At 36.9% G+C, this 19,847-nt stretch overlaps 1 protein-coding gene across 3 annotated transcripts in view; it reads left to right on the forward strand.

Moving 5' to 3' along the window:
- Positions 1 to 4,394: 4,394 nt before the first annotated feature.
- The window catches only part of STXBP4 (syntaxin binding protein 4), a 144,729-nt gene continuing 129,276 nt past the window's right edge, over positions 4,395 to 19,847 (forward strand). For 2 of the 3 annotated variants that reach the window (XM_003800024.2, XM_023519220.1), the window contains exons 1-5: positions 4,395 to 4,516; positions 7,624 to 7,756; positions 15,547 to 15,653; positions 15,862 to 16,078; positions 17,041 to 17,119. In XM_003800024.2, coding sequence (XP_003800072.1) covers positions 4,470 to 4,516; positions 7,624 to 7,756; positions 15,547 to 15,653; positions 15,862 to 16,078; positions 17,041 to 17,119 — 583 coding nt within the window. In that variant the 5' untranslated portion in view covers positions 4,395 to 4,469. The remainder of the gene's footprint in view (positions 4,517 to 7,623; positions 7,757 to 15,546; positions 15,654 to 15,861; positions 16,079 to 17,040; positions 17,120 to 19,847) is intronic. The other variant, XM_023519221.1, reaches the window with a different exon arrangement.

The following is a 19,847-nucleotide window of genomic DNA, read 5'->3' on the forward strand; positions in this document are numbered from 1 at the left end:
ACACTGATTGGTGGAATAGTAAATAGGACATACTGATTTAGGAAAATTTGGCAATTTCTATCAGTTTCGTTATGGCATTGTGATAATTTCATTTAGTTGATATTTGTCATAATTTCTGGCACAAGATATTTTTATCGCGTTCCCTTTTATTTTCTCTATTTTTGGTCGAGTAAAAAGAACTACTTTTATAAAGTATTGAATGTCTTATCTCTGAGAATATAAATTACTAAATCTTGTCCAAACACCATATACATTATGGGCAGATTTTTTTATCTGATGAGATTTCTGATTATATAGAACGAAAACTGCTTTAACAAGATTGTAAGTAAGACGATTTTTGTATCAAAGCAAGGCTCTGATTTAAATTTTCTGGCATAGATTCCATGTTCTGCTTTTGCTGACCTGTTTCTCCCTTATGACTCACCAAACTAAAAAAACAATATATTTTTCTTGAATGTGCATATTTTTAGTAAAAGAACAGAATGTTTCCTTCTGTGTCATTCATTAATAATGTGAAGTGTAGGGAGGAGTGTGAGTGTGTGTGTAACTTTACTAGAATCCCTCTAATTTGAGGGCCTTGTAAGCTTCTATAAAGGAGAGAGGAGGAAACAGGCAAAAGACAGGGAAAGGACAGTAATTTTATGATATTTAAGGATATGACAGTGAATGGATACTTTGTTCATTTAAAACAAAGCTTACTGCTTAGATGGGTATGAGCAAACCACTTCTATTACTGTGAAGAAGTTTAATCAATGGCCGGGCACGGTGGCTCACACATGTAATCCTAGCACTCTGGGAGGCCAAGGTGGATGGATTGCTTGAGTGCACGCGTTGGAGACCAGCCTGAGCAAGAGCAAGACCCCATCTCTACTAAAAATAGAAAAACCGAGGCAAGAGACTCACTTGATCCCAGGAGTTGGAGGTTGCTGTGAGCTATGATGCCTCCGCACTCTACCCAAGGCAACAGCTTGTGACTGTCTCCAAAAAAAAAAAAAAAAGTTTAATCCATAGTGTCATCTTCATAAAGATAAAGGATAAGCATATTACTACTGCTATACACTTATCCAAGTTTTTTGGAGAATGAAGTTTTTCACCTATATTAATTTTCCAACATACTGTAGTAGAAAAGTCTTGGGTTTAGAGCCAGGAAGAACAGGTTTCAAATTCTGCTTTACAACTAGTTGGTGATAGTGGACAGTCACTTGGTTTTCCTATAACTCTGTACTGTGGGGCCCTTGGGGGAAACCCTCTAACATGCTGTCCAGCTGTGTTAGGGTTTCATGTTGACTGTTAGGCTTCCTTGGCTCTGTGTGCATACCGCTGTCCAGAGCTCTTCCCACCCTCTAATCTGGGGGTGCACTCTGCTTTTTAATCTCATCTCTAGCACGTAACACACTGCCAGGCATGTGTACTAAGATGAACGGAATAATTTAAGCACTGAAATTTCATTTTAATACTTTAAAAGAAATATTTTTAAATGCCTTGTTAAGTATAAGTCTGTATGGCATCTGTTGTGGAGATTGGGCATTGACATACCCATTAGGTTTGGCTGTGTTCCATGGGGACCCAGGGACCCTGTGTCCAGTTAGGACAAATCACCACCAGATGGGGATGTGATTCACCTTGGTACCAGCAGAAAGGCTGCTCAGTTTTCTATTGATACATTTCCCTTTGAGCTAGGCATTACTATTCCTACCTTAATATCAGGAGATGCTGAGAGGTTAGGTAATTTTTTTAAGGCCATGTGACTAACACATAGCAGTATGGCTATTTGAACTTAGTGTTCTTTTTGAATTATGTCTAGTACATTTTGGATGATATCGAATAAGTACATTTGGAATACATAGTGTGTGACACATAGTGCCAATTAATGGCAATCACTACTATTATTGTTGTTCTATCAAAACCACCATTCTTGAGGTTTGAGAATCTGCGCCACGCATGGATTGTTAAAACAATCTGTAATGAACTTATGCAAACTTACTTTTAGAACTGAACGCTTCCATGGCTATGTATCTTGTGGACCCCTACCGTTGCTCTTGACTCTGCTATGACAGCTGGTCGCAGCCCTAGGATTTGAAGCTCCTCCCTCAAGTCCTAAGTCACCCCTCTTTTCCTCGTGGTGACTGGGTTTTGCTGCCGGCAGTACAGCTGCTCAGTGGCTCTGTTTCTCAGGTTGATGTTGATCTGCGTGCTTCACGGTTCTGTTGCTTACTACTGCAGGGGCTGTGAAACTGAAGTGTTTGGGGTGTTTTGGTTATTATTTTGTTTTGTTTTTTGAAACAGAATCCGTCTTGCTCTGTTGCCCAAGTTGGAGTACAGTGCCCTACTCATAGCTCACCATAACCTCAAATTCCTGGGCTCAAGCCATGAAGTCTGTTTTTAATACCCAGACCAGTAAGCACAACGCTGGGTTGGGGTCCCAAAAGGTAGCTGACTCTCTCTTTGGGGTCCTTCCAATTTATTTACAGAGGAATCTGTGATTTCTTTTGCATACAGCAGTTAGGATACAGAGACAGGATGAGCCTCTTGATTTTAGCTCTGTGCCTCAGTTTCGTTCTCCTAGAACTTCAGGTTTCTGAGTCATCAGTTTCTCCGGGATTCTGCAAGGTGGGCTCCTCCTACATCTGTTTCCTATGCCAGAATTGTGTTGTCAGTCAGTGGCTAGTGTGCTGTTGTGCTGATCCCACTCAGCTTCTCTGAGGATATCACCTCTTTTTACCCATACAAATATTACTATTTTGTATATGTGTGCTCAAACTTCAAAATGTTTAGGAAGAAGCTCTGTCCTAGGTTTCAGCGTCTTCAGTCTACTTTTATGAATTATCACCTAACCATTTATTTATTTCCAAAAAAATATTTGTTTTTATTATCATGTGATAGCTCTTTCCATTTACCCTTCAACATTCTGAGTTTATATTGTTTTTAATCCTTTATTCTTATTTTAGTGGGCTCTTTAGTGGGAGGGAATGGGATGCATCCCAAGGTCAAGGTGGCATTTTTTAATGAAAGCAGGTTCTTTCCTAAAAATTAACTTTATTAAAGTGTAGTTGATTTACAACAAACAGCAGACATTTAAAATGAGACAATTGGATAAGTTTGACACATGTATCCATTTGTGGAACCTTCACTATAATCAAGGTACCTACTGTATCTATAAAGAAACGGAGACTAAGAGAAACTCAAAAGCTCAAATTAGAACCTAGGTATTTAAGGTTTCAAGATCCGTCTTGGAGCTATGAAGCCTGAGTTCTATCTCGGAAAATAACCACTAACTATTAATGTCTCTCATTTGTGTGGGAAAAGCACCCAATCTCTGAATCTAACTACTCATTTCTTCAGTAGGACGATATCATTGTGTCACATGATCCTAGTGTCTTTTTCAATTTTAAGTTATTTTGCTTCACATTTCTTATGCAGAGGTGGTAAATCTTTGTTCAAATACAGTTTGTGTTAACTAAATGAAACTGCATCATTCTCTGTAATTTTCACAAGGGAACTATATAATAAATTTAAAATCATGTTTTTTTTTCTTTTTTTTCCTCATAGGAAAGTTTTAAGAAGCTCGTGGAGTAATGTGAGTCAGAGTAATATAGGATCAGCAAGAAGTCCCTCAAGATACTTGATGAGACAAAAAGAATTTTGTTTTCTTCAAGTGTATTGTATAATTATTTTTCTGCTTATAATTTCATAGCCTTGGGCTCATAAGAGGCATTTTCCTCAATCTTCCATTATATAATTTTAAAGCTTACTAGTGTTGAAAGCTGTAATAATTACCTAAAGTTTATCTATATTCACTTTTGCTGGGAATTGGAGTTTTTGTTTTTGTTTTTGTTTTTGAGACAGAGTCTTACTTTGTTGTCGTTTGTAGAGTACTATGACATCATAGCTCACAGCAACTTCAAACTCTTCGACTCAAGCAATTCTTTTGCCTCAGCTTCCCAAGTAGCTGGGACTACAGGTGCTTGCCACAGTGCTTGGCTGTTTTTTTAGACATGAGGTCTTGCTCTGGCTCAGGCTGGTCTTGAACTCATGAGCTCAGGCAATCCACCTGCCTCAGCCTCCCAGAATGCCTGGATTACAGGTGTGAGCCAGCACACCTGGCCAGGAATTAAAGATTTTATATAGATACAGACACTTATAATAATCTAGATATAGGCCTATCTCCCTATCTATCTAAAGAGCTCTCTTTTCACTTCTCAGATTTTATCTTCAATGACTGAAGTGCCATAGCACAAAATGGGTAGCATACATCTAACATCTACACAGACACATCTGATTAATATTTATGTACTTGGTATATATGATGTTTTTACACAAAGTTGGAATCAAATTTGACTGTTCTCGGACCTAACAATTTATTTTCTACTTTTCTATTTCTAATTCTTCTAGAAAGAAGAAGTTCTAGATCCTTCATCAAGACCTTCATTTACACAGCCGTTAAATCCGAGGCTTACTGTGGTGGAAGCATGTATAAAAATACATCGGCTGTAGACTCATCCAGTCTTCTTGAAAAGTAATTTTTAAATGAGACTTAAGGTTTTGAGATATGTAGATTATTAATGAACATTTGGTTGAAGTCTGTTTTACAGTTAGTTGTCTATATGGTCTAGGATGGCAGTAATGAGCAAAGTATGCATTAAATTACCGTTCAACATAGATCAGTGTACAGGCCAAAATCTACATTCTCTATGAAATCGTTTGTAGGGATTGCTTTTTGAAAAAATTTGATTTTTGGATATCTAAAATATTTTATAATTCTAGTATGGTTACATAACGTAAGATTAGCTCTTGCTGACTAACAAACCACCCCAAAGTGCCTATTGTTTCTGAGGGTTCGCTGAGCAGTCCTAGTTTTCACCAGGCGGTGGAAGATGGCTTCGTTCACATGGTATGAGGTCTCCCCTGGGAAGGCTGCCTGGCTGAGGTTTCTCTGGACCTGGGTTGTCATCGTTCAGGACACTGACTCAGGCTTTGTCATGGGATTGCAGAGTATCCCCAGCAACAAGCACAAGTGTTTTTCAAATTTCAAACTTTACATTTACTGGTATCCCATTAGCCACAGCAATTCAAGTAGTCAAGTCCAAATTCAAGCAGTACAGACGAAGACTATTTCTAATAGGAATTGCTGGCCATTTTGTAAATATAACATTTAACGAGGTGTATTCAGAGAAATCTTATTCTTATTCTGCACTTGTACCCTTATTACTCCTTTAGAAAATAATTCTTATTTTTGATTCTTTTTTAGTCCTTCTTTTGCATAAACAAATGCATGCACACACACACACATAATTACATATATTTGGATTCAACTCCCCAGAATATTCTGAAGTAATAGGTCTCAAATTAATATAATGTTTCAGCCTTGCCTTTTGTCTTAACTTAAAATTAAGTTCATATCTGTTTATAAAGATGTTCCCGCATATCTGTTTATGAAGATGTTCCTTGTTATAACTGCACAAATGTACCATAGTTTATTTAGCCAGTACCTTATTGATGGCCATTTGGAATGTTTGAAATTTTTGATGAATCCAAATTGTGCCCAAATGAATAACCTACTATATAAGTCATTTTGTATTTTTTGCCAAGAATATCTTTGGGATAGATGCCTAGAAATGGAATTGCGAGATCAAAAAGTAGTTTTTTGTTAGAGATTTCCAAATTCTTTCTTCAGAAGTTCTTACCGTGTCGCATTCCTACCAGCAATGCACGAAAGTGCCTCTTTCCCGTAACTTTGTCATTAGAATATATTGTTAAGGATTTACATTTTTATTGATCTGATAGGTGAGTAGTAGTATCTCTACATAGTTTCAATTTCTAATTCTCTTCTTATGATTAAAGTTGAGTAGCAGAACTATTTTTAATGTCAAAAGAAAAAAGTAAGTTCTTAACAACAGGGAAATTTTAAAGTAAGATCTTAGCCATGTGTATAAGTTTGATGCTGCCATTGAAAATTTATGTTTAAGGAAAACTTTTACTACTGTGCTTATAATAATTCTATGTTAAAAAGAATCTTAAAATGTTTATATAGCATAATAACTATTCAGAAAAAAACAACATAGTTAGATTCATAGAGAAAAAAGATTAGAAGTAAATACACTACTGTGTTAATAAAAGATACTTTGTTGAGATTAGAAGAGGATTCCTGTATGGAAACAACCATTTATGTTGGAGATTATATATGCTCCCGTTAAGGGAAATTCACGTTAGAGAGTTTGAGAGGTTGCTGAAGAGATTTGCCAATGAGGCGCCTTAGTTCCCTTTTTCTGCTTCATTTTTCCTATTCTTAGGCTCCATTCCTTTAGTCTTTGGGGTTAAAAACACTCCAACCCATTGTGCTGAAATTCATGTCAGTAGGACAGTTTGGAGCAGTCTTCTGCCATTTTTTTCTAGCTAATAGACTGTTGCCCTGGTGACCAGGTAGGCTTTCCAACACAACAGCTGAATTCAACAGACTCGTAATGCAACTCTAAATGACATACAGTATAAACAGGGAAATATTCAAAAATGGGGAGTTTTATAAGTTTTTAAAATTTCTTTCATTATTCTATCTTTCATTAAACTTTTGAATGCAACAGTTCTTCTTAAAGATATGTTTAGAATGTGCATATGACAAAGCAAGAAAGCTTTCTAAAATCTATAAATCATACATAAGATAAGAAGTTACTCTTTTTTAAATAGTAGTTTGAACTATTTGATATGTTTGAAGGTAGCTGGAAGTCCTGTACTCAACAGTGGCTTGAATATACCAACAGAGACTCTCTCAGATCACATTTTGCCTGAGTCATTTTGTATTTGCCTGGCCATTTTGTAAACATAACATACATGGGCTCACACTTGAGCCACCAAATTAACCTACCTGAACTTTGGAGCTTTTAGAAAAACATGGCTAAGAATCTTTTTTTTTTTTTGAGACGGAACCTCAAGCTATCACCCTGGGTAGAGGGCTCTGGCATCATGACTCACAGCAACCTCCAACTCCTGGGCTCAAGTGATTCTCCTGCCTCTGCCTCCCAAGTAGCTGGGACTACAGTCGCCCGCCACAATGCCAGGCTATTTTTTGGTTGCAGCTGTCATTGTTGTTTGGCAGTCCGGGCTGCATTCCAACCCGCCAGCTCAGGTGTATGTGGCTGGTGCCTTAGCCACCTGAGCCACAGGCACCGAGCCGTGGATAAGAATCTTAAGGATTTTACAAACATTAAATTAAATGCTGTAATGTGTATATATTGCTCAGTACAGTACTCAGTATATAATAAGTAAGAAGGCAGATCTAAAATTTATTTCATACCTAATTCAAGTTTTGTTTTGACCCTAAAAGTTTCTGCTCTGACCAGCGTGTTCAGAAATGCAACTTGGGAAACATAATTCTTTTTTCTTGTGGAATTTGAATTGCTTTAAAAAATACAGACATGTCTTTTAAAGTCACTTAATTCATTAAAATATTTAGTTTTGGAATCCTTCAGTGTCTTCTAATAATCAGCCAAAAGAAAATCTCTTCAGTATTTTAGGTTTCTAGATCCAAAAATTTGGTTTAATAAGAGTTTAAATTAAAAAAAAGAAAATTAAGTACACATGTCTATGTCTAGGCTACTAACCTGTGTGTGCTAATTTACTTTATCTTAGAGATCCTTCCTTTCAGATGATTACAGTTACCAAGGAAACAGGTCTGGGTCTCAAGATCCTAGGAGGAATTAACCGGAATGAAGGTCCCTTGGTATTTATTCAGGAAGTCATTCCTGGAGGAGACTGTTACAAGGTAAAAAATGAAAATATAAATAACCTCCCACCACCCAGAAACAAAAACAAAATGCCCCACTACCCCCTTGACAAGGTTTATCTTCCTACTTTACTAGTAAATTTACAGTGTTAGCTAAATGTCCACTGTGACCATACCTCAGTGAAAAAGACAAGAGGACTGGAAGATAGACTTTTAACCTAACAGCTGAATAAGTTCTTCATATATGAAGATGACAAATACTAAACCCTCTAACTAAAGGTTATTTATTTTTAAATTCTATGCTGTTCAACTTCTATCTGATTGAAAGAAATTATATTTGAAGACATGCTATCTGTGTACTTGTCTGAGTTTTCCTTAGTTGGATCAATTGAACTTGAACTAAATTCATTTAGTATCTCTTAAATGCAAACCCAAACAAACAAAAACAGTGAAGTCTACTTAGTTCTGAATTTGTAGTAATAATTCTTGTTGAGTTTGTTAATTATATCGCACCCATTAGCTGCCCACATGACAAACTAGAATTAAGATCCATATGAGAAATTAAATACAGAATTTAGATCAGAACATGTCTTTTTGTAAGGAATTGGAAAGTCTTACTCTCTTCCTCAGTGTAAGAAGTTAGATAATGAGATCCTTTTTGCTCTGGTTGCTCGGAAGTTCAGACCTAAACTTTAAGCATAACCCCAGCAATTTAATGAATGGTTAACTCTGTTTGCATTCTCTTTTCTCTGGGATTGCATTTGCTATTTCTTTTTTAATAATGTAATTATATCTTACTTCTTGAGGATTGCCTTCAGTCCTTTTTGGAGAGATACAGGATGCAAAGAATTTAATAAAATATTCTATTAATATCAATCTATTGATTTCGAGAAAGGGTCCTTTTACTGTTAAGTTTATTCTTAAGTCATTTTGGTTAAACAAAGAGCCCTATTCTTACCTCCCCCTGCAAACACTTGTTTAGTAAGTAGTTTATTCATTTATTTGCCAGTAACTTTCAAAAAGTTAATTTCAAAATAACTATAGTTATTAACTAATAGTTAACAATTTCAGTTGATTCAGGCTTGATCAGATAATAAGGCATCTTCTAAATATACCTTCCAAGTTCTAAGTATTATATAATAATTTTAAGATATTCTGAGGATATAATTTTTGGCTAGTAAGTGTAAATTATTAAACAAATAAGAATATATTTAAGTGCTGAATTTAAATAAATTCAAACAAAAGTGAATTTTGTCTTCTAAGAATTGAGATGTTTAGTAGTACATTAGTTTTTAAGCTGAGGGTGTGTGTGTGTGTGTGTGTGTGTGTGTGTGTGTTCAGTAGAGCTAAGGTAGTTCTTAGACTGCACTTGATATAATGCAATAATAGGTTAAGGTACCTAATGAGTGATAAGAATTTGCTTTTAGATAAGCATCAGTTTGTGTTTCCTTATCGTCATGAAAAATATCTACAGTTAGAGTAATAAATTGATGGTAGTTGTTCTTGAATTACTCTTTGTCTTCTGTTGGTGCTAATACACTAAGAAATTATACCCCGGCATATATTTTTTCTTATTGGTTTTCTTAATTTCATTGAAAAAGAGTATTAAAAAGCAAAATCTGTTAATGGATTATAGTCTCTATTCACCGCTAGAGGGCAGCACAGAGTTATTAATGTTCTTTGACTAAACTTGTCTTGTCCAATAGAAGAAAAAACAGCCAAAATAGGGGAAGGTGGAGAAGAATAAGTAATTTTCCAGGGCTTATGTTTATTTTTAAATATTTCCTCAAGCTGGAGAACTATATGCGTATTTACTTTGCAAATATAATAGATATAATTTAATTTTAAAATAATTTATTAATAGGACCTTTACTATCCCTTAATTACTATTATAGCATGTTGATAAGTTTCTAATATGCAGAAAATTTCCACGTAGTAGGTGGATTCATAAAATAGGACATACAGGGTCATAAGGTTATCCTTAATTAAGTTGCCTAGTTGAGTACTATTAATATTTTTCAAATATATTTGAGTGCTTTAACTTGCAGTAGTTTTGTATTACCATTATAATGTTCAGAATTTTGTAATCTCGAGCTTATAGCTAGATTATATTTCATTTATATTTCCAAACCTCTCAAACAGTAATGCAATACTGAATGCAATACTGGTTCAGTAGAACCAGAATATCTTGTTTCTTTGAAAAACATATCCAGAGTTCAAACTTGGGATATCTTAAGCACATTTCTTTTCTGTTCAAGTAGGAAAGAAGATTTTTCCCAACTCTAAGAGCTAGGGGAAGCCTATAAGTTGAAAAAAACTATGTAGTAGGTACTGAGTTAAAGAGAACTCCAAGGCTCTTTTCACCATGTGAGCTAGTCCCGTATCAGTCTGGAGTCCTTAGTGTTCAATACTAGACCTTTTCCTGGCCTGGATACTCCTTTGAGCTTCATACCCACATATTCAATTCAAGTCCCTGATCAACACTTCCACCAGATCTCTTAAACATATCTCAAACTCAACATTTAACAAGGCAGAACCCATGACATGCACATCATACCCTCATCTGCTTGTCTCTTCTTAAACGGGGCTTCTTACAGTATCCCCAATCTTGGTGAATGACCACTTCCCGCTACACAAAGTTAAAAAACCCTACAGCTTCCTAACTACTTTGTCTCCCACAACAACAATATTCAATTCATTAACATGAACTATTGGCTTTTATACTAATACTTCTTGAACCCATCTGTCTTCTTGATCTCCATTCTCATGGCCATACTTTAAATCATCGTTAGTTTTTATTAGCCCTTCAAACACCTTTGTCTGCTCTTACATACCATGTCTGTTTCCATCCAACCTGTCTTGCTAACACTTGGTTGCCTGCAAGGTCCTACAAAGTGTGGCTTCTGCCTTTTACCTCTCTGGCTTTCCATCTCCATGCTTCCAGAAGGGATTTTCCCACTCATGGAAGGGACCATTTTCTTTCCCATTTTATATGCTGTTCCCTTCACTAGGAACAACACCCCATCCCATTCCCTCCTAACTTCTAAATAGCAGTTCAAAGAGCACTTCCTAAGAGATGTGCTCCTTGTTCTCTCCCAGTCTTGGCTAAGTTTTATTCTTCCTGTCCGTGCTCCTGGATCCAGTCCCTCTCCTTCATATCACCTATCTCAGTTTGTAATGAGATATTTATATTTCTGATTGTTTTATCAGCTCCACCTCTAGCACAAGGCAGTCTGTTTCTTAAGGGCAAGGATTCTATATGATTGGATTCACAGTGATATCTTTAGTCCCTGGTGTGGTGCCTGACACATGCTAATTGCTCAATTCATATTTGGGAATGAACAGTCCCTTAGATCTGCTGTCCCGTTTCTGAGGGTTAGTGATCTGCTGTCCACCAGTCCACTGCTGCCAGCTGAGCTGCACACCGCGCTCCCTCTCCCTCTTCCTCTTGGCCCTTTGGAGCAGATTCTGGATGACAGTTTGAAGTGCTCCAATGTTTTCATTTCTTTCTTTCTTCTTTGCTAATAAAATAGGGAAAACAGGCAGAAATCAAAAGCTTCTCCGCAAACCCGATACTATATTTCATATTTTCCTTAGTTGATTCTAAGACACATACGTATATTTATACATATACATATGTAACACATACATAGGGATGTAACATCCTTCTGAGTGTCTGTATGTACATTGTTTTCCTCTCATATGTCTCAAATTATGATGGGGTTAAAAATTAATGTCATAATTGGCAACATTTTTTTCTCTTAGTGCTTCATAAAGTAGCGTCTATTACAAAAGTAGCAGTTTAGATTTGATGAGTTTGGGATTTTGGGGGTCAGTCCTGGTAGGGAGAGACAGTGATCACCCAGGTACAGGTATAGTCATTGCCAACAAAGAATTGCAGTAGGGCATATGGAGACCAGTTTTCAGTATGTGATGAGCACACCCCTGGAATGGGAACCAGGGCTTCTAGGGACATAGCAGGATTAAGCCTCTGGCAACGTGTGAAGAAACCAGTCCCCTTGGTGGGAGCTGAGGGAACAGCAGCCACCATGATTTGCTTTGGCCACCTTAACTTTCTCAGACCGTTTCCTGGACCTCGCGAAGTTACCGTGGACTTGTTGTGTACCTAGCACCCTGCCAGGAAAACTACCCTGAAAAGGACATGGTTCTGGCCCCCTGAAAGAAGCCGTGCTCCTGGTTTGGGATTTGCTGCATTAATATGCTGTAGTGCAGGGGCAGGGAGGGGACGATGTAAACAAATACAGATAGGACAAAGTAAATGTCATCACACATGTAAGGAAAAGGGGTTTGGGGTAAAGAGACGGGAACAATTAAGTAAATCCTGGAGAGTCGGAGAAAACTTGCATCGGAGCTGGTGTTTAAACGTGGCTGTGAAGTTTGAAAATCAGAGTTCATCACAGAGAAGTGGGAAGGTGGCTGGTAGCCTTCTAGAAAGGAATGGATGTGTGTGTCAAAGCACTGACCTTGGAAAGATCCTGTATTGGCTGATTTGAGGAGCATTCATCTGAGAATAGAATGAAGAATTTCTATGCTGGGGTGAAAGGTGGATGATCAGGTTACAAAATGTAGTTTGCAGAGAGTTTGTTGTGCCGGGTTTGGAAAGTTAAGGAGTTTCAGCTTTTTCCTATCAGTGGGCAGTCCTGGAAGCAACATCAAATTACGATACTCTCAACTTGAAGAATAACAATTACATTTGCTCTCATTGTGAAAACTGTCTACAACTGATAGGGAAGTCCGATTCACCTCATCTCACTTAATGCCTACAGTGTGCTGTAATTAATGTATGTTATTTGATTCTTATAGCAACCTCGTATGGTAGATACATCTCTTCACTTTATAGCTGGAAATAAAGGGAGTTTCACAGAGGTTAAATAGCTTACTTAAGTTCACAATAATAACTGCCATTACAAAAGCATGTCTTCAATCTACAGCCTGTACAAGCATGAGAAAAGAATCTGAATGCTTGCAGAAGGAGCGTTCCTTAGTATAGGAATAACGAATCGTCAAGTTAGAATCATCCTTCAGAAGATGGTTTCTGGAATATGGTAATACGTTATTTAGAAAACTGTATACCAAAGTCACAATCAGAAGTGAACAGTGCTGGTAGTTTTTAACAGAAGCATTTAAGTGGACAGGGGTACAGTATCATTCCAACATCTGCATGAATGTCAGTGTGGAGGAATCCAGACTCTGAAGTTCAGCATGAGAAAGCGCTTGGCGCACTGCCTGCCACATCACGCAGTTGCTCAGTCACTGCTGAATCGGGATCTAGATTGTGTGGAAGAGGTCTCGGTAGCTCCCTGAAGTTAGTCTCCTCGCATATACATCAATCCAGCTGGGGCAGAATTCACTCCCTTAGGATGCCAGACTTTGACAGAAATAGCTTTGTTTTCATTTGCAGTTTCTGACTTTTAAACAGGTTCAGAAATTTACATGATCAGCTAAGATCTTATTCTAGGAGGCACAGAAAGAAAAAAAAAACAAAACAAAACAACTAACTGCTGTGAATACTTTCTAAAAAGAAAAATATATATATACACACCAGAAGTCAGTCAGGAGGCATCCTTCTCTTCTCTGACTCTCCTGCTGGAAAATGCTACTTTAACAGGCTGGTATACGTTAATACAAGACAGGTTAAATTGCCTTCCTGCCAGCTTTTCCTCCGTCTCGTTGACACTCGGCAGCCTGAGAGGAGAATGTGGAGGCCGTAGGTCAACCTGAACTCCATTGCCTACCTCTCTTTTCTTGTACCCCTTTTTTCCCACAATCCTGACTGATTTCTGTAAGACAGATGAATCCTGGAGCTACCTCCACATAATTTAGAATTTAGTTCTGAGATCCTTGTGAGCAAGACCGTGTACCTCCCCCACCCCCTGCTCTCATTCTCATTATCTGTAAAGATCTAGATAGAAGGCGTCCAGGTCAGATCCAAATTCAAGGCTATCTGGCTGCCAGACCCCGTGCTCTTTTCTCTTCAGTCCGTTGCCTCTGAAGCCTTCTGCGCGAATGAAAAACAGCTGCCATCTGACTTTTAGTCTTCGTTATAGAATTTTCTCTTTTCAGGGAAATTTAATAAAAGGAAGGCACTGTTAGTGCCGAGAAAATTTATATTAAAACATAATAACCTGATATTTACTGTCGACCAAGAGAATTCTAAAAGAAACTTGCTTCCTTATCCATATTCTTTATTTAAGTGCTTCGCTGGAATGACGTAGGGCTTTATTTCCCCCTTTCCCGCCACTAAATTTTCGTAAGGCTTTGAGCTACAAGTCGATGATAGGATCGTCATTAAATTTTGGTTAAAATCTATTGCATTAAGCTAAACTTAATAAGGAATTACTTTCCGGATTCCCAATGGTTGGCTTAGGGCCTAACAATGACATTTATTTATTTTAAAAATTAGATTAAAAAATTCTCTATTTATATTTAACCCCTGCTTCCAATAGCAGTTCCGAAATATAGAACCAAAATGTAATTCAGCTAGTTAGGTACATTGATAGGGAAAACTGCATGAACTTTCTTTTTATTTGAGATGGAGTCCTCAGATAAAGATGGAATTCTCCATTTGAGATGGAGAATTTTTTTTTTTATAATGTTATGTCTGACACAGACAAAAGGATTTTGGAACATGTATCTAACTTACGAACCATGGTAAACACCTGTGATGAATCCATTCAGAGTACAATAAGAAACTCAAAATCTGCTTCCTATTGAGGATCCTTATTTGCTTTTCCCTGATCACCTTACCCCCATCCCTGGCCTCCTCCAGAAATAAGCCGTCTACAGAATATTGTGCATGTTCTTCCCTCGCTTTTCTTAGCCTCATCCTGTTTCCTGTGGCAATGAGGTTGTTTTCCTTGTTGGTTACCATCTCACCTTAACCTTGACTGAATGTCCTCAAACTGAAATTTATCATAACAAGTTACAAGCTAAGGTATGAAGTATGTGGGTATAATCTGGGCGTAATTGATCTAAGTGCGTAGGTAATGAAACTAATAAAATTAGTTTCACTTAGCCCAGGCGGTATGGAACCGTATCTATAAAATCTTAACAAACTAGCCCTTTTGTTTTAGCAAACTTGTAGGATCGTATGGTAGGTAGATAGTTTCTCAGCAAACATAGTCTTTTCTAGCATTCCGAGTGTGTATTTCTCTCTGTGTATTTATCAAATATTAGAAAGAACATCACTTATGAGTATAACTATTGTAGCAGGACTTGGCTAACACCATATGCACAGCCAGACAGGCTTTCCTGACGGGAAGAACAGCAGGTCTAGAGAAAAAGGTGTTAACCGTGAGCTGAGAGCTGAGTAGAATCAATATAAGTAAGATCCATAGGAAATATAATTAAAATCTTTGACTACATTTAAAAAAATCTAAATGTCCAGTAAATCCACATTGGGCGGTTTGGTGGGAAGAAAGAGTCCGGAATGCTCAGAAACTAAATGGCTGAGTACTGTATTCCAGAACATCCCACGATGATTCAGCCTACTTTGTCAAATCCGTAGCACTAAGTTTTTAGAACAAGTCTCTTTTCCCCGCATATGTTCTGAATTGTCCTAACATATTGGGATTTTCTAGCACGCATAGCAATTCATGCAACACATGAACTATTCAGTTAGACTCAGGTATATTGTCACCAAACCAGGCTCTAATTAAAATATTTTGCTATTGAGTCTCAATCAGATTTTACTTTTTGCTCTCTTTAAGATATTCTTCATAAAAACTTTTAATTGCCTTAATTGAATCAATCGATTTTTATAAAAAGTACCTCATCGGTTTCTTTATAAACGTTACCATTTCTCTTAGGATGGTCGTTTGAAGCCAGGAGATCAGCTGGTCTCAGTAAACAAGGAATCAATGATTGGGGTATCATTTGAAGAAGCAAAAAGGATTATTGAGAAAGCCAAATTGAGGTAACTATTCTATCTGTAAGACAGAATGAGTCATTTAGCATGTCTCCTTAAAAATAGTAATTTGAGATGTCTTAAGTACTTTTAGACTTTAGACATTTTTTTTTTAATATTGTAAATGTTACCTTAGAATTCAGTTGTACTGTATTCAGACTCCACTTACTTCTTTGTATTCATAGCAAATCTGTAAATGATTTCTTTTTAATACTAGGTCAGAATCTACTTGGGAGATAGCATTCATAAGACAAAAATCTGATATCCACCATCCAGAAAAGCTATCGTGTGCATCTTTCGAAGCTTCAGAAGAATATGGACCTCAAGCCTCAACATTTAGTCTTCTTCCTTCTCCCCCTGAAATACTAATTCCAAAGACCTCATCCACTCCCAAAATTAATGACGCCATTTTACCTTCTTATGAGATAAGTCAGGTAATCTTAAATTTCTCTGTTTATAGACGCAGTCCATAGAGCCCCTTTATCTTCTAGGTTGCTGAAATACGTATAGAATTGTAATTTCAGTAATATTGTTTTTTTTTTACAAATGAGTGATATTTCCTTAAAAGATTCTTCTCCTTTTTTCTTGCTGTAGATTTTTATTCTGTGTTATCAGAAAACATCATTTTCAAAGTCAGTATGTCTTGTGTCCATTTAGAAATATCAGCATGACAAAATGGTACCATAAAAATATGCCTAGCTGTCACTCAGACCTTAAGATTGTCACATTTAGTTTCGGTTTTTAATACGGAGCAGTAATTATTTTTGTTTTCCACTGAAGCCAGACAATCTCCCTTTTGGTTAGTTCGCTCCTTTCCTACGGGGCAGTGAGGCTCATCCTAACCACCGCCCAAGGTGGACACGCCTTCCTCACATGTGTGGGCTGGAACATGGTTCACCCTATTGGAATCATACAAAATGGGGAATTTCTATATCAAAATTAACATAACAAATTACTAGCAGCTACAGTGTCTTAACAAATCACAATTAAGGATCGAGAATATATTCGTCAAATCTATATTAGCTATAAAATAAAATAGGAAGCTTTCACCCAGCAGATTAAAATCCATCAAAGGTAACTTCAGTTTTAGGTCCATGCTGCTCAGGGGCGGAGGATAAGATTTTCTGTCTGCTCCTTCAACCTTGTCATTTGGAACTATAATAGCTTTTAAAAGACAAGGTACATGGCCTTGTATTTTATTATACTTGGACATTGTTATCTTTAATTCTGAATTGCTTTTTTAGAAGACGATTATACCAAAATTGTAGAGGGTTCATACTTTTTGGAATATCGCCTAATCTCTTTTACCATTCCTTTTCTGTTAACATGAGCTCTCAGTCTGGTCTTTGACCTACTTTAGTAAATGACATTGTAGGTTCTTCATTTTCTTTTACAGACAAAAATTGGATGCAGCAAAACAGAACAGACTCCAATTACTTCTTCAGACAACAGCCCTCCAGATATGGCTGATACAGGTAAATGCGCATTTAATTCCTTTTTCCTGTTATTTTTTTCAATTACTCTCTCAATGAGGAGTACATAATATAACTTAATAGACTTTAAAGAAGGGGTGCATTATGACTTTTCTCCTTCAATGAATAAAAGAGCAAAATTAATGTATTGTCCCGTGGAACCCTGTTAGATTATGACTTTTATTGGAAATTTCACTGAACAAAGAGTGGACATTTTAAAAGACACATTATCATAGCAGTGTTTATGAAGCTCTAAAAACTAATAAATTTTTGAAGTCAAAAAATGAAAAGTCTTCTTTTAGTGAAATACTGATGAGGTATGGCAAATGCACCTCGAGAAAACAAATTATAGAAGGGAGCATAGCTTAAGAAAAGAAATACGTTTTTGTTTTTTAGAAGAAAGCATGTGAATATAAATTAGAAAGGTCATCAGTCTTGTGAATTCATTATTATTGATTCAGAATGACTGAGTTAGTAGCGATCTTTAGCCATAAGTTATATGCCTTTTTACTTAATGGGATTTATTGACACTTGCAAACTTTATGAACGTCATTCCCGTTACAGAATTAATTTCCATCTCTTGATAATCCTGTTTCCACTTTAAACTGGGAGCCCATGTGAGAAAAAAAAGACAGGTGAAGGAAGCAGTTATGAGGAGATAGGATAAAGTCAAGGTTTTTTATTCCTTGATTATACTGTGAAATGTTAATTATGATGTAACATTTATACATGCCTTGTATGTTTTTAATTTTTAAAGTAATTACACATTTGGTGCCTTTTTTAGCCATTTGTTTTTTCAGTAAACGTATACTGAATATGTTTCATGTGTAGAAAACATACTATAATAGGAGTCAGGACATTTTATATGAGACTTAATGGTATATTGTGAAATAAAACATAAGGTTAAAAATCTTCATGATTCAGGTTAGAAAACATTTAAATATATATGTGTGTGTTTATGGATGTTGTTTGTGTGTGTTTATTTTATCAAGTAGCTACTATTTGTAATGTTCTATGTTAATTAGAGCAGGATGTGGGTGGCTTTGATGCTCCTAAAAAGCATACTGTTTTGGGGATGAATAACACATTTATGCAAATATTGTGAAAACATGAACAAAGTCGACTAAGGAAAGAAGTAGTGAGGGGTGTGAGTATGTGATATAGGGAAGACACAGTGTTGTTACCACCTGGGTCTGAGTGCAAGCTTCCATGTTCAAATCCTCACTTACAGCTTTTTAGCTTTGTAACCTTGAAATAAGGTTACATGGGGTTGTTCTGAGTATATCATGCATGTCAAACAGCATTGTAATTAGTTCATAGCATAGGCTCAGTAATTTTTATTTTTTTTGAGACAGAGTCTCACTATGTTGCCCTCAGTAGAGTGCTGTGTCATCACAGCTCACAGCAACCCCAAACTCTTAGCTTAAGTGATTCTCTTGCCTCAGCCTCCCAAGTAGCTGGGACTGCAGGCGCCCCCCACAACACCTGGCTATTTTTTTGTTGCAGTTGTCGTTGTTATTTAGCTGGCCCAGGCCGGGTTCGAACCTGCCAGCCTTGGTGCATGTGGCCGGTGCTACGAGCACTGAGCCATCAGTACATTTTTTGTTACCATTGTTAGTGATAATGATATAGAACCTGTACACTAGAGCGTAGCTCAGACAGTATTCCAGAGCATGATTTTAGAGCAGACACAAAAGGTTCCGACTCTTGATTCAATTTTTTGTTCTCCTCTCCACCCCCCAAACTAGTACATCATAAGGGATCTGTCATAGTATGCAGAAATTAATTAAGAAATACGCCTTGGAAAAAGATAGACATTATCCAAATCTTGAAGGAAACGGTGAAGGCAGGAGATTGTCCCAAGTTAAGGAAGCACCACAGTCAAAAGCACAGAACTAAGAATAATCAAGATGTCAGATAACCCTAAAGAAAGGTCTACTGAGAGTAAAGAGATCTTGTGTTGATGAATTTATACCAGTGGCTCTAGGAATAGATGCTAGATTTTGTAATAGAAAAATAGTTAATAAAAATGTACTTAGGTGAGGAACTTGTATCTAAAGTAAACATTAACAGGACAATTAAGATGGAACATTTTTCTAGGGCAGAAATACTGTTGACTCATTTCTATTTTCTTCTCCATACACGTCGTGGGCAAGATATTTCTGAAGGGTGGAAGAAAAGGCAAAATCGCTTCTAAATTATCTATAGATAACTCATATATATAGTGATTTGCCTGTGATAAATACTTAATTACAGATCATTCCAAATTAGAACGTTAATAGTCATTTCTAGACTCCTTTGGTTTCCAAGGGCAACATAGTGAGACTCTGTCTCAAAAAAAAAAAGAAAGAAAGAAATATTTGGCTTGGTGCCCATAGCTCAGTGGTTAGGGGGGTGCCGGCCACTTGCACCAAGGCTGGTGGGTTCAAACCCAGCCCGGGCCTGCTAAACAGCAATGACAACAACAATAACAACAAAATAGATGGGCGTTGTGGCAGGCACATGTAGTCCCAGATACTCAAAGAATAAAAAAGAAACAAAATAGAATATAGACTTCCTTCAGGTACTTGGTATTTATTCCAAAAAATATAAACTCAGCAAAAATAAACTTAATAAGGGATAGCTCTACCTCTGTTCTTTTTTTAAAAAAAATAGTCTTGTCGGCTCGGCGCCTGTGGCTCAAGCGGCTAAGGCGCCAACCACGTACACCTAAGGTGGCGGGTTCGAATCC

This window comes from Otolemur garnettii, unplaced genomic scaffold, assembly GCF_000181295.1.
Source record: "Otolemur garnettii isolate 467f Iridium unplaced genomic scaffold, OtoGar3 scaffold00162, whole genome shotgun sequence".
Taxonomy (NCBI): Eukaryota; Metazoa; Chordata; class Mammalia; order Primates; family Galagidae; genus Otolemur; species Otolemur garnettii.